This window comes from Neolamprologus brichardi, chromosome 7 (genome assembly GCF_056152115.1).
Source record: "Neolamprologus brichardi isolate AB-2024 chromosome 7, ASM5615211v1, whole genome shotgun sequence".
Taxonomy (NCBI): Eukaryota; Metazoa; Chordata; class Actinopteri; order Cichliformes; family Cichlidae; genus Neolamprologus; species Neolamprologus brichardi.
Genome location: NC_142110.1, coordinates 54,815,558 through 54,830,011, shown reverse-complemented (window position 1 = coordinate 54,830,011; position 14,454 = coordinate 54,815,558). Strand labels below are relative to the sequence as shown.

General features: G+C 41.0%; 1 protein-coding gene across 1 annotated transcript; it reads left to right on the top strand.

Annotated features, from left to right (window-relative positions):
* The first annotated feature begins 6,333 nt into the window (after positions 1–6,333).
* On the top strand, positions 6,334–10,564 carry LOC102796368 (zinc finger protein 703-like). The gene is made up of 2 exons (XM_006796889.3): positions 6,334–7,023; positions 7,822–10,564. Exons 1-2 carry the CDS (start codon positions 6,781–6,783, stop codon positions 9,373–9,375), a joined length of 1,797 nt encoding a protein of 598 aa, XP_006796952.1. The 5' UTR covers positions 6,334–6,780; the 3' UTR covers positions 9,376–10,564.
* Positions 10,565–14,454: the final 3,890 nt, after the last annotated feature.

Sequence of the window (14,454 nt, the reverse complement as noted above, 5' to 3'; positions counted from 1 at the left end):
TAACCTATCCGGCGGGAGGAAGCCGGAGTGCTCCCACGCAAACACGAGGAGAACATTCAAACTCCACACAGAACTCAGGACGGCTAACCACCGTGCCAACAAAAATACACCTACATTCTTACATCAGCAACACCAGCCTGAACTTCTGATACACTGCAGGATGGATCCATGCTTTGTAGTGCTGTCAGCGTTAATCTTGTTAAAGTGACGTTAATGCTATAACTGCATTAACGTGGCAAATCTCCATTAACAAGTTACCGCGGATCGCCCCGTGCATGGGGCTGCACGGTGTCGAAGCGTTAGCGCAGTTAGCTCATTAATGTATTGATGCCGTGCATCCCCACCATAATAGTGTAGTTCATAAATATCGGCATGTTAATATGCTAAACAATGTGCAAATTATTGTATCAGTGTTAAAATATTACCATCGGTTATTGGGATTTTGCACTAACAGTACCCACAACCCATGACTTTTATTTTGTTTATATTTACAGTGTACCCAAAGTTAATGGATTTCTTTGATACTGAGGAACACTGTGTGCACCAGTGTGACAAGATAAGAAAAATAAGGACATAAACATGGGCTCTTTTTTCCTTTTTTTAGAATGATGCTGTTAGCAATAATGGAGGCATGATAATCTCTGGCAATGAAAAACAAGCATCTGGACTAAAAAACCCCCTTTTGGTTTTTGTCCTTTTACTCAATGCTTTGCTTGTCGTCAACTGAAAGATGACTCATGTGTCTGCACACTTTGTTCTCTGCACCATTACACTCACAAAAGAGCATTTTTAGTTTTAATAAGAGGTTTCTGAACCGCGTCCCAGCAGACTCATGGTATCCCTCTCTGCGAAGTTGACAGCAGACTATTTTCTTGTTTTCAGTGAAAGTTCTCGCCCTTCCCTTTGATCCTTGTTTCATGAAATGATACGATTCGAAATGGCATTTGACTAAAGTTTCGTCTTCCAAATTTGCTTGTGATTGTGTGGTTTTATTTAAACGCTGAAACGCCACATGCCAAATATTTGTTGCACACAACCTTATGATCCAATGGTTGGGATTTTGTGGTCCCCACAGAGCGTCTACTTTGTTGCTTAAACAAACTTGTTTTTCCATGACCTCAAAAAAGTTCAATTATCAGATATTTTCTTTTAACCATTAACTGTTGACAAGACTTTGGAAAAATGCCCACCAATTTCAGTCTTTATGTTTGTGCAAATTGAGATGTAGGAAACCATAGATTGAGCAATTTTGGCTTAAAATGAAGGATAACATCTGTCCAGGGGTTTAGAGCATATAATTATCTGATTTGAAGATGCAGATTATTAATTTGTCTGCCAAAATAAATATTATTACAGTATTACTTTGGAAGTTCTTTTGCCATTTATGGAAAACAAAGTCAAAGAGTTATAAACTCCTGTTTACAGTAAAATAAACACATTTAGTTTACCGTACTGTTTTAAGTTTCTTCCATAAAATCGTAAGACTCGAAGATGTAATTTGTAAGATTAAAATCGTGGTTGGAAATCCTTAGATTGTGACCCTGTAGGAAAACGTTGTTTCGACAAAGTTCTACAAATGTTCAGTATATGTGAAAAAGTCAACACTGTATTAAAATCTAATAGAAATTTATCTTGCTCATTTTTACTTTCCATTTAATTATCTCACAACTGCTTAAATTTATTGACCTACTCCTTGAAATAGCCCAACCTCTTGGTTGGTTGTTTTTCCAACGAGACATTTTTGGTTTATTTTTATTTTAACTCTTTTATGGATTCTGTTAATAATGTTAATGGAGTGTTTTGGAGTGTTGCATTGTTACTTTAAGTAAATGGTTTGAATACTTTATCCAGTTACTCAACCTCCATCATATAAATGTCTTAAATGCAGGATATAACAAACTTATAGTATCAGAAGTAACGTATTCATCCAGCAGAAGGTCAGCCCTGTGAGTAATACATTATCATTAATTAAATATTGAAGCAGCTTTAGAGGGAGTTCTTTTTTCCCCTTCAGTTAGTGGTTTCTGACCTTTGAGTTAAGCTTCACCAATGGGCCAACAGAAATATCTGGGGTTATGAAATTATTAATGGAAGGGGAAAAGAAGAAAACACAGTAAAACAAAGAAATTATGCATAAATTTAAATTAATTTAAATTGATTTTTTTTTTCTGGGATCATGTTGTGCCTCAAGATTTGATTAAATGGGGTGAATTTATTGGGACTTCCAGCAAATTCACCAGCAATTCAAGAGCTACACCTTAGACTCTAGTTACAGGCTTCAGTTAGCATGTTAAATGTTAAAGTTCATGACCGTACAATTAGAAAAAGGCAGAACAGGTGTGGCGTGTTTAGAAAGATTGCCAGGAGAAAGGCCTCTGTGTTTATGAAAAGAGCATGGCAACATGGCAAACCTTTGCAAACGTCTCACCTGAACAAAGCAAGGATTTCAGGATTAATGTCCTTTGGACTGATGAAACCAACTTGGAGATGTTTGGTCACAATGCATTGCCATATTTGGCAAAAACCAGGGTGAAGATTTGAGCTTGTTTTGGAGCCGCAGGACCTGATACCTTGCAGTTACTGAGTAGGCCATGAACTCCTCTGCATGCCCAACTATTCTGTAGTCATATGTAAGGCCATCTGTGCATAAACAACTGTCCACATTTTTTTTCTTTACTCTACATATGTATTTTCTGTAGAACACAGTGGAAGACATCCACATTATCAATTCACACACATGGAATTTTGCCGTGTGAGAAACTGTGTAAACAAAACACGTTTCATATTTCAGATTCCTCAGAGTTTGCCTTGATGACAGCTTTGCACGCTATCAGCTCTATCTTAAGCAGCTTCATGAGGCTGTCACCTGGAATGGTCCTTGATAAACAGATAAGCCTTGTTCACAGTTAATATGTGGAATTTCTTGCCTTATTGGTGTGTTTGTGCTGGTGTACAGCAAATAAGCCTATTCAGCCACTACACTGATCCATATTATGGCAGGTTCTTCTTGTGAAGTAGTCAGACTCGAACATCAAGGAAGGTGGTAAGGAAGCAGACTATGCAGACATTTCAGGGTTCCAGGGTGAGCAATTTATTTACAGTGAACTTAATTTAATGTAACTTAACAAAACTTCCTCCCCAAATCAATTCAGTTACCAAAACTCAACATAACATGGATCTGGTAACACAGCTCACCTCTCCCCTCTCCTGCATCTGGTAGAGACTGGCTTTAAATAGGGCCATCAATTTCCCTCCAATTGCCCAGCCAGTACCACTCACTCAACTGAGGGATCTAAAACTCTACACAGATTATCCAAAAACACAAAGCCTCTACACACTTCTAACATGCACATTTACACAACTAAATGGCAATATTAATGGAAATCATTCAACAAATCCCTCTAAACCTTAACACAAACAAAAGGAAGCATCTCTATGGAAAAAGAAACCCCTCCACTTGGTTTGACCTGCTGATGTCATATGTGACATCATCAGGACTTTAAAATGAGGACATGCCAGGCAGGCGGTTCCCCACACCTGACCCTTATGACGACTGAAAAGACAAACAAAGTAAGTATGAACAAATGACTTAATCTGTAACATAATAAAATATAAAGAAACATAACTTAGTATTTGTCTTAATTTGCAGAATGTTTGATTTGCTGGCAACAGAACGCTTACACTAACAAACCCGAGATAGTGAGTGAAGCAATGCTACTTGACAAATAGCAAATCATAGCAAATACATAGAAACAGAATAATGTTTACAATGTGCAAAGAAAAGGTAAACACATATGGGACAAATGGAGAGCATTGCAACTGCTCCTCCACTTTGTCACACTTCTTAACTAATCAGAGTGGATTGTAATGTAATTGAACATGTGGAACGGTGAGTGTGAGGGAGCTTGAAAGTTGTGTGCAGTTTCAAAAACCATGAAGGGACCATCACAGGCAAGTAAGATGCCAAGTTAATTCTGCTACAACTGACACATTACAAATGGACACAAGTAGACACTTTCATTTCATTTTCACTTTAAAATGTATGTGCATATGTACACTAAATATGGAAATTTAAATACAAATTGTTTCTTGAAATCCTTTTTTAAACTGTAAAATGTTTGACTATTGCTGCAGACCTGCAGAATACTGTGGTAAAAACTGCTGTTTTTGCAAACTCACACCATCATTTAGTGTTTGAGACATCCTGTTCTCTAAGTTTTTAATAAACAAAAACAACAAAACGGTCACTAAATTGTATGGACATATTGTTTAATGCACATGGGTTTGTATAGGAACCATGGACTAGCAGTTTATATATGCATATATCTGTTTACAAACAGCTACTTTCTCCTCATTTGTATATGTATCTTTAAAAACTATGATTTTATCTAATAAAAATTTATACAACTGTTATTCTTCAGAGCCATAATAATTAGCATGGTGTCAACAGAACCCTTTGGTATTGTGGTCCAATTCAGATTTAGCTGTGCACAAACCACGAGTGCCAAAATGAATTAAATAAACACATTATTCAATAATTAACTGCATGTTCTTAATCAATTATAGTCCATCAGTTGATGGACTACTTGAATGACTCTAAATTGCCAGAAATCTTTCAGTCCGGCTTTAAGCCATTCCACAGTACGGAGACAACCCTCGTAAAAGTTATGAATGACATCTTGAGAGTGACAGACCGTGGTAAATATGCAGTGCTGGTCTTGTTGGACATGACCGCTGCATTTGACACAGTGGATCACGATTTGCTGATCTCCCGCTTACAGCACTGTGTGGGAATTTCTGGTTCGGCACTTTTGTGGTTAAAGTCCTATCTCTTAAATAGGACCATTTGTGTTAAGTTGGGGTCGGCTTCATCCTCTGTGGCCCCTCTGCTGTGGGGTGTGCCACAGGGATCTATTCTTGGGCCGTTATTGTTTTCACTGTACCTTCTGCCTCTTGGCGCGATTTTCCGAAAACATAAAGTGCCATTCCATCTATATGCAGATGACTGCCAGCTCTATTTACCTTTTAGTCACTCTGATAGTATCCCAAGTCGACCTCTGCTTGACTGCCTTACTGATGTCAAAGCATGGATGGCAAAAAACGTTTTAAATTTTAATGATCGGAAGACAGAAGCGATTTTATTTGGCCCAAATCGTTTTTCTCATACTCCAGATGTTGATCTTGCAGCTTTGACTTCCCAACTAAAGAGTTCGATCACAAATCTCGGAGTTAAAATTGATTCTGCACTTACCTTTGATGGTCACGTAAACAGGGTGGTAAAATCAGCATTCTATCACCTCAGACGTTTATCGAAGGTTAAGCCCTTTCTTTCCAAGCCTGACTTGGAAAGTGTTATTCATGCCTTTATTACCTCACGTTTAGATTATTGCAATTCTCTTTTAATAGGGGTTGGGCAGGGCACTCTGTCACGCTTGCAATTAGTGCAAAATGCTGTGGCACGATTTTTAACTGGCAGAAGGAAATTTGATCACATCACTCCGATTTTGGCCTCTCTACACTGGCTTCCAATTGAATTTAGGATCCGTTTTGAAGTCCTTTTATTGGTTTTTAAATCTCTAAATTGTCTGGCACCTGTTTATGTCTGACTTGTTGAAGCCTCACGTCCCCACTCGTTCCCTTTGGTCAGCTGAGCAGTTGCTGCTTTCGGTGCCAAAGTCACGGCTGAAACTTTGAGGAGACCGAGCGTTCTCTGTTGGAGCGCCGATGCTTTGCAATAACCTTCCTCTCCATATTAGACAGGCTACATCAGTGCCAGTTTTTAAGTCTTTATTAAAAACCTCTTTTTATTCCTTGGCTTTTAACTCTGTGGGTAACTGATATTTATTTATTTATTTATTTTTATTGCTATGTCTGGTTTTATTACTATGTGCATATTAGTATTGTACAGCACTTTGGTCTACCAGGTGTGTTTTTAAAGTGCTATATAAATAAATGATGATGAATTAATCAAATAATTCTACGAATAATTATTTAATCATCAATTATTTATTTCCCAATTTAATAAACTCGGGACACATTTAATTAAATATTTCACAACTTATTTAATTCATTTTTGGCACTCGTGGCTTTCCATATACTCCACATACTTGAAAATGATATTTCAGTATAGTATTTGAGTAAATATACCCTGTGACACCCCCCCCCCACGGATGATCAGATAAACAAATCAAAAAAGTAACGATCGTCACTTGCAGACCGAGCTGGCTCCGCCTTCACGAACGTCCTCCCCGCCCCGCTTATTACCGATGCGGCCACCCAGCGGACGAACGGCGGCTGCTGCACTTTGAAGTCCGCCAGTTGTGATCAGTGAGCTGCTGAAGTCCTGCACGGAGACACGCAGTGGGACGTTTCCCGAGCACTCAGACTCTCAAGTGGCTTTTTTTCTCGTTTGCGCCTTGCCAGAAAGGAAACCGTGCTCTTCTTTGTGGACTTTATTATTATTGTTATTTATTTATTTTTTTATTTTGTGGGGTTTGAAGTCGGAATACAGGAGCCGTGTTTGGGACGAGGATGCTCCAAATGAAGTAGCGCACTGGGGCTGAAAGGCTTCTCCGTCCTTCGGGACATTTAAGGACGCCCGTCTGTGTTTCATGTCCGCTGGATTATATTTACCAAACCCATTTTGAATCATTATTTTTATTTATTATTATTTTTTTTATCCTTTATTTTATTATTACTATTTTTTTATAAGTTTTTTTTTTTTTTTTTTTTTAAATAAAGTAACGCACGTCCACGGCCACCCCTTGCGCCCTCTCTCCAATGAAATATCTCCCTTCAGGATCAGCTGCTGATCGAGTTAGCGCGCGGATCGAGCTCAGTGAGACCAGCGTTCCTAAGAAGTCCCGTCCCGGTGCTGCGCTCTCTTTGTTGACCCCTCTGGACCCACTTCGACAGGCAAAGCGGCTTCCTATCCGAGTTATCAAGATGTTGACGGCGCACACCGGGCACTTGCTACACCCGGAATATTTACAGCCTCTAACACCCGCACCAGTGAGCATCGAGGTATTTATGGACTTTTATTTATTCATTTATTTATTTTTTTTTAGCGTTCTTTTGTAGAGAGGACTGTTCTTACACTGCAGATCTGTGGATATGTCGCAACAGAGGGCTGAAATCTGCTATGACAACAGATAAAAACAATCCCGCATTTGCAGGGAGCTGATAATATGCTCTGGTCTGTGTTTTTTAACTCCACACGCTGACACACACACACTGCAATAAACTGATATCTATTTAATTTTATTCGCAATTTACTCCAAAATTAAAAACTGATTTGTTGATAAATTGTTAAAGTTAATGAAGATTGATTTAGATAATCAAATCCTTTTCTTGCTTTTGTTGTCTGCTAACATGTGATCTAATAATAATAATTATTATTTTTTTAAACTTAAGTGAATAGCTTTTTTTGTATTAGCCTACTTTAGTGTCTAAAAGAAGCCATTCCACCTTCCCAGAGCACAGGGTGAAGTTCTCAAATGTCAGATGTTTTCCTAAAGAACAAAGGCACTGAGTGCAGTGTAATTGATGTTACAGAAAAGCCTTTTTTCCCTATGTTTTTATGCTTTAAAATGCTGATTAATTTGTAATCATCTGAAGCTTAAAGCTTAAACACCTCCCCCTAACTTCTAGGAAGTTACAAAGAACCCTCTGGCATTTTATGCACAGAGCAATAAAGCATTTGGTACATAATAACCGTCAGCAGGCCTACACAAAGTCACACAAAACTTCTGGGTGTTTTGTTGTTTCGTTTTTTTGGAAAGCTTTAAAAAATGTAGTAAAACTTGTTTAATTTTATTGTAGCTGGATGCAAAGAAGAGTCCTCTTGCCCTGCTTGCTCAGACCTGCTCTCAGATTGGTAAACCGGACCCTCCTTCTTCCTCCAAGCTCAACTCCTCCTGCAGTCAGGGGGACAAGGAGCCCAGCAGTCGGTCATCTGTCTCCAGCCTGAAGCTCGGCGAGCACCGCCACACCCTGGAGGACAAATCCAGCTTTAAGCCCTACAACAAAGGCAGCGGTGAATGTCGCAGAGACGGAGCCACCAGCAGCAGCGGCTCCGGCAGTGACAAAGTCGGCTTCAGGGTGCCCAGCAGCAGTAGCACTACCGCTAATGGTAATTCAACCAGTGGCCAGCAGTCCTATCCGCCTCACGCTGTGTCGCCCAGCTCCAGAGCCAGGAGCAGCACCCCACCGGGACATGCTCAGCAGCTTTCCAAACAGAGCCACTCTCCAGGTGGACAGCACGCCCCACACTCCCAGAGTCCCACTGGTGAATCTGCACGTGACCAGAGCAGTCCCACCAGCACGAGCAGCAATAATAATAACAACAATAACATAAATCCCAAAAAAGACGCCGAGGTAAACAAGGCCAGCTCGGACAGCCCGCACCACGCTAACTCTAGTCACGTTCGGGCCAGCACAAACTGCAGTAACGGAAGCTCTGACGGAGGCTCCAACCATGACGCAGGCAAAGCAGAGCCCACCCAGCCTAACCTCGGCCCTGGACACATTACGCCCATTTCTCCTTATAAGACCAGCCAGCCGCTCTTCCCTCTGCCTTCCTCAAATATGGGCTACCACGGATCTGTAGTGGGGGGCTACGCAGGCTACCCATCCCAGTTTGTTCCTGGGCTGGACCCGACCAAGTCGAGCCTGAGCGTGGGCAGCATGGGTGTACCAGGAAAGCACCCAAGCTCCAGCCCTCTTACGGGCGCCTCCCCTCCCTCCTTCATGCAGGGTTTATGCAGGGACCCCTACTGTCTAAGTTACCCAAGTGTATCCCATCTTGGTGGAAGCAACTGCAACTCCTGCATCCACGACCCTTCCTCCACCCTCAAATCCAGCTTCCCACTGGTGTATCCCTCCCACCCCCTCCACTCTCTCCACCAAAGCTCCTTGTCATCCAGTGCATCCTCCTCCCTCTCTCATCCCCTCTACACGTACGGCTTCATGCTCCCCAACGATCCCCTGCCACACGCTTGCAACTGGGTCTCAGCCGGAGGGCCGTGCGACAAGCGCTTCGCAACGTCAGACGAACTCCTGGCTCACCTCCGCACGCACACAGCCCTGCCGGTGGGGATGGACAGTAAGCTGCTCTCTGCTTCCTCCTCAGGGCCTGCCTCCTGCCACCTTCACCTCCCACATCAGAACAGTCCAGGCTCCATGCCCAGCTCTCTTTCTCTCAGGGCTCCCCCCAGCCTGGGTCTGGCTCGCTATCACCCCTACAGTAAGGTCCATCTCCCCTCTGGACCCTCCTCCATCTCCCTGCACTCTCTGCCCACCACAGGTCCATACTACCCTCATTACGCACTCTACAGTCAAAGACTGGGGTCTGCGTCGGCTCTAGGATACCAGTGATGCACCACCTACTTAAATCTTTAGAGGAATGGTTCAACGTGTTGGGAAATAATGCTTATTTGTTTCCTGGCTAAGAGTCAGATGAGAAGATTGACCCCGCTGGCGAATTTCTATTTTAAATATGAAGCCAGTTCATTTAGCTTAGCTTAGCATGGAGAAGGGGTAAAATACTGAACGAGCTAGCAGAGATTTTAGCTGAGGAGCAGGTTAACACGTGCCCCTCACAGAGTTCACTCCATCTTCAGCCTGTATGCTAAGCTTAGTATCTGCTGGCTGTCGCTTCATATTGAGTGTGTGTGTTCATCTGCTCAGCCAGGACGTTAATAAGCACGCTCCCCAAAACGTCTTGATGGTTACTTTAACTTTAATCACTGCAACTTGCTGCTTCCTCTGACTTTGCAGCAGCTTCAAGTGGAACTGGGAGGGACTTGCGACTCCTGGATTTTAACTTGAGAGCATCTTCATCTTTTTTTTGTTTCTTGGTTCTTTATACATTATCTGTTTATACAAGACTTGTTGTTTCAAACCAGGATCTACTGCTAACATTCAGTGGACACGCAGCTCTTGCATGTCTGCACATTGCTCGGATGCTTCTGCAGCAGGCGCGACTGCCCTGAGAGGACACTTGCCGCCCTGTGGACTCGCCTGATTGATGGATGGACGCTGCGTGACAGCTCTGGGATTTTCAGGGTTCTCGTTACAAATGTTGATGATGATGATGATTTTGAAATGGCAGCGAGCTCCAGCATCGGGATCGGTGTTAGTGTGACTGCAGTGGCTTTCTCCCTGCATCAGATGCCTGTAAGCTCAGCGCAGTGCACACACTTGGTTTGTCCCCGTGGTTTGTGATCATTCCTTGTTTTGTTTTTTTTTTTTTGTTTTGTTTTTTTTCTCCTTTTATTCCTACTGAGAACTTGTATTTATTTTATACAAGGGGAGCTGACTGTAAAGTTTACCACATAAATCTCTCCTCGTTTTCAAGTGCACACACGGCAGGTGTGGAATGCGTTGTCTTAAAACTTCTCCGAGAATGAATGTTACAGTCACATCTCTCTCCGAGCTCCTCGCCTCTTTTGATTGTTTTTATTTTCACACGGCAAATCGACTGAGATGTGATATTTTTTGTAAACCTGGAGCACCCTGTGGTGGGATCCAGTGAAAGGGGAGGTCATATTTTAGTAAATAAACAACACTGAAGATGTATATTTTGTTGTCTTCATTTCTGATGTGAATGGCTTTCAGTCAAAGATTTCTCTTTATTAGCTTTTTGTAGTGCATTTGTTAACCCTAGGCTTAATTCACTGTGTTGCCTTTGTTGGAAATACTTGACAACCAACACCTGACAAATGATATTTCGTGATTAATAACAAGACGTTTACTTATGTCAGCACTTCTCAGAAAAATCAGTACCGACAAGAAAAGTGTCCGAAACATTTCCCAGACCAGTTCTGCCACTTTGCAGATTCCTACCTTTTAAAGGAAAAACAAGTGAAGTGGTGAAAGGCAGGCGTAAACCCTTCTGAGCATACATGTCAGCGAGGCGACAGTATAGGTGATCCAGATGTGTACAGGCAGCTATTCTTACAGCGAAAACAGTTACTTGATTGACGACGTCGGGTGTGCTTTACCGTTGAGCTCCAGTTTATTCCGTGTCAACCTCAAGCTAAAGCATCCTGATTTAATGCTCCCAGATTTAGCGTTCAAGTGCGCTTCGTGAAAAATGGCGGCATTTGTGCCTGTCGAGCCTGTCGAGATGTAATGTATATACACTGTAGCCACTAGCAGCAGGTTTCCGTGCGATCGAGACGGAGCCCTGACAGTTGCTCAGGTTACCGCAGCCAGCGCGTGATTGGCAGCAGTAATATGCCATTTCCTAGCAACATGACTCCGTGACACCCTTGGCAAAGTATAGATGACCCATGCTGGTCAATCACAACTCTGACAAGGCTCCCAGAGGGGTCAAAGCGGCCTGTAACAAGAGAGAGCACTCCTGTTTCAGTGGTCTGACTTGCTGTTGTGGGGCTGAGTTCAGCAGTCCCCCCCCCCCCCCCCCCCCCCCTTCCTGAGTGTTTTATGTTGTCAGATATGCCCCAGAAAACAGACACGTTTTAGTTTATTAGCTCTAAGAAATAAGTTGGCAGTTGTTACCAGTTAAGTTTCACTTCTCTCTTTCAGTGCCAGACTCGAGGATATTTTGAGTTGTTTTCGTTGGATTTCTCTCCACATTTCCTCTTCAGGTGTTATCAGTCACTTGTGTTTACTGTAGCAAAGATGGTATGGCGTTGGATTGGGATGCCACCTATTGGTGACCAGTGATATCTGTATGTTACCAGGAGGCAACAACACCTGCCTCTGTGGTAATCTTCTACTCATTTGCTTGAAAATGGTTTAAGTAATGTTAATGAAATTATTCAAGAGGCCAGAAACGGAAAAAAGCCACGCATGCCTTTCTTTTTGCTGAAGGGTAGGGAGCCAGTTTATTTCTTTCAGAGGTGAAAACACCTCAACAGTTTGTCACCCCAAATTTAGATTTAACCCTTTCCTTGTGAAATGTATCACCTCAGTTTAATATTAAAGATCAGTTATAAATTTGAGGTTACAAAATATCAGCAGATCCACTTTATATTAGTTTAGGGTAGCAAAAAATGTTAGGGGGTTCAACCCCCAGTGGATGTTTAGCTCATTCTACAACGGTGATAATAACTCATTCACCACCACAAGTTATTAAAAAATATAGAGCAGCTTTTGGCAACTTCTAATTACGTTTGTAATATCCAATCTGGTGTTTAAACACATTTACAGTCTTCCAATATTAAGGTTTAAATTAGACTATGACTTTATATTTACTAATGCCAGGGCAAACTGAACCAGTCCAGTGCTGTGATATTATCACAGGACACTGAGGGGGTGTTTTGCAATGAATCCTGGTGACACTGGTAATTTGTTTTTCCTAGTGGCCCCATGAGGTTAGTATGTTTGATTTAGAGCAACTCAACACCTATGGGATGAATTACCAAACAATTTTCTACAGACAATAACTTTTCTGCGGTGACCTGGAGGTGAGACAAACAGCATCATTACACAAAACAAGATGAAGAACACGGTTTCATGAAACAAAAGCATTCAGGATATGTTTCCATTTTATTGTTTTGTGAAATATTCTTGATTTCTTTCTAATTTTTCATTTTAGGTCCACCATACCTTGAAGCCTGTTTAGCTAGCTTACAAAAAACAAACAATTCTCTGTAATTTAATATATAGATAAAAGTTTAGATCTAAATCAACTAATTTAAATAAGGCAAGTGACATTCTATTAAAATTTACTTATATAGCGCCAAATTGTAACAGTCACTTCAAGTTGCTTTTTTATATTGTAAGGTAGAGACACTAAAATCATGGAGAGAAACCCCCAACATCCAGCCAACCATCTATGAACAAGCACTTGGAGACAGTGGGAAGAAAAAACTCCTTTTTAACAGGAAGAAATCTCTGACAGGATTTTCATTATAAAAACACAGAAAAATGCCATGAAAATAATTCAGTAACCACAGAGGTCTTGAGGCCGGCCCAGCTCTTAAAAAAAATAACCACATTGTAATTTTTTTTTTTTTAAATCTAATTTTAAAAGAAAAATCTAATTAATATGCGCAAAAATCAAATCTCAACTTTTCTTCTTCAGAAACTCACAATCAAATGCAACAATACAAACAGTTTAAGATGCTAGCATTAAACCATCCTTCCACTTGTTTGGCCAGTTGTACCGTTTATTTAACATTAAATATAAAAAAAATGTCAAAATGCATTATCATAAAATACTGTTAGTTTAAAGAAAGAATTAATAAATATTGCACTATAGTAGATTCCAGAGAAATCACACTGTTTTGTTGCCAGATTTTTTTTTTCGCTTTCTTGTGTCTGCAGCACTTTACCCTCTTCTACCCACATATGAAAATCACTAGACAGCAATAAAGACATCCTATTCCACTGATGTCTTGATGTCCAACTTTGAAGTCAATAAATGTGTGGAAAAAAAGACTCACTGCATGAATGAGTCAGTAAATGAAACAGTGAATGATGGTTAGGTTATGGTTGATCTTTCCACGAAGGAGCGTGACTGTTCCCCTCTATCAGCCCATCGTAGCAGCTGCACCATCACTTGCAAAGCCAACAAACCACGTGCACAACATTTCTTCTTTCTTCAGCGATGGCAATCACACCAAGGCTTTCTAGCTGCAGGATGTTACAGACAGCAACCCTGACTGCAACGAAATAATGTGAATTAAGAAGCTGGACATCTCAGTTAGCGTTAGCTAGCTTGGTTAGCAAAACCATTAACAAACATACAGGCTAATTAGCGCCACGTAACAGACTAATGAAATATTTCAGTTTTATGGTAAATTCTAGGATGGTCTGCATCACATAGCACATCACAGTATTATTCAGATAAACCATTAAAAATGCTCCAACATAGTGGATGAGGCCTAGCAGACACATGACCGCACTATCACCTGTCAGTCAATGGGGTCATGCACCCAACTCCAGTATTCAGATGGATGTGTTGTTAACAAAAAACAACAAAAAACTCACTGAGATGTGTTACTCATGGGAAGACTATACATAGAGGCCAAAAATTGTATTCAGGTTGTTAATATGCTTTTTTTTAATGCTGTATAGTTGAACATTTTAACATGGCAGTCTAAGGACAAGGACTCCATTTAGCAGCCAGCCTTAAATGGCACCGAGAGGATCTTCTGCATCGGGTTCATGTTTTTTTGGTTTTTTTTTTATCTCTGGAGAGTACCACTTGGCACAGCTCATTGACTGTCTAAAAGTCAGTGAACACAGTCATGTGTGCGCTGACTTGCAGCAACCTCACAGAGCTGCTGACTGTATGAAATCTTCATAGAAAGGGACACAATGTTTACAGTTTTTGCATTTTAAACATTGTAAACATACTTTACTTATTAACCACTGATTCAGGTTTGTTTTGAGTATTCATTATATTTATTTCTTTTTTTCCTCAAACCTTTTTTGGGGGGACGAAATGTTCTGTGCAAAGGGAACTGAGAAGCAGCAGGA

Bases quoted from the DNA above. Each gene is read 5' to 3' on its own strand.
- LOC102796368 (XM_006796889.3), top strand. From the start codon at position 6,781: ATGAAATATCTCCCTTCAGGATCAGCTGCTGATCGAGTTAGCGCGCGG. The intron at 7,024-7,821 runs GTATTTATGGAC...ATTTTATTGTAG, and splicing joins CCGCACCAGTGAGCATCGAG to CTGGATGCAAAGAAGAGTCC.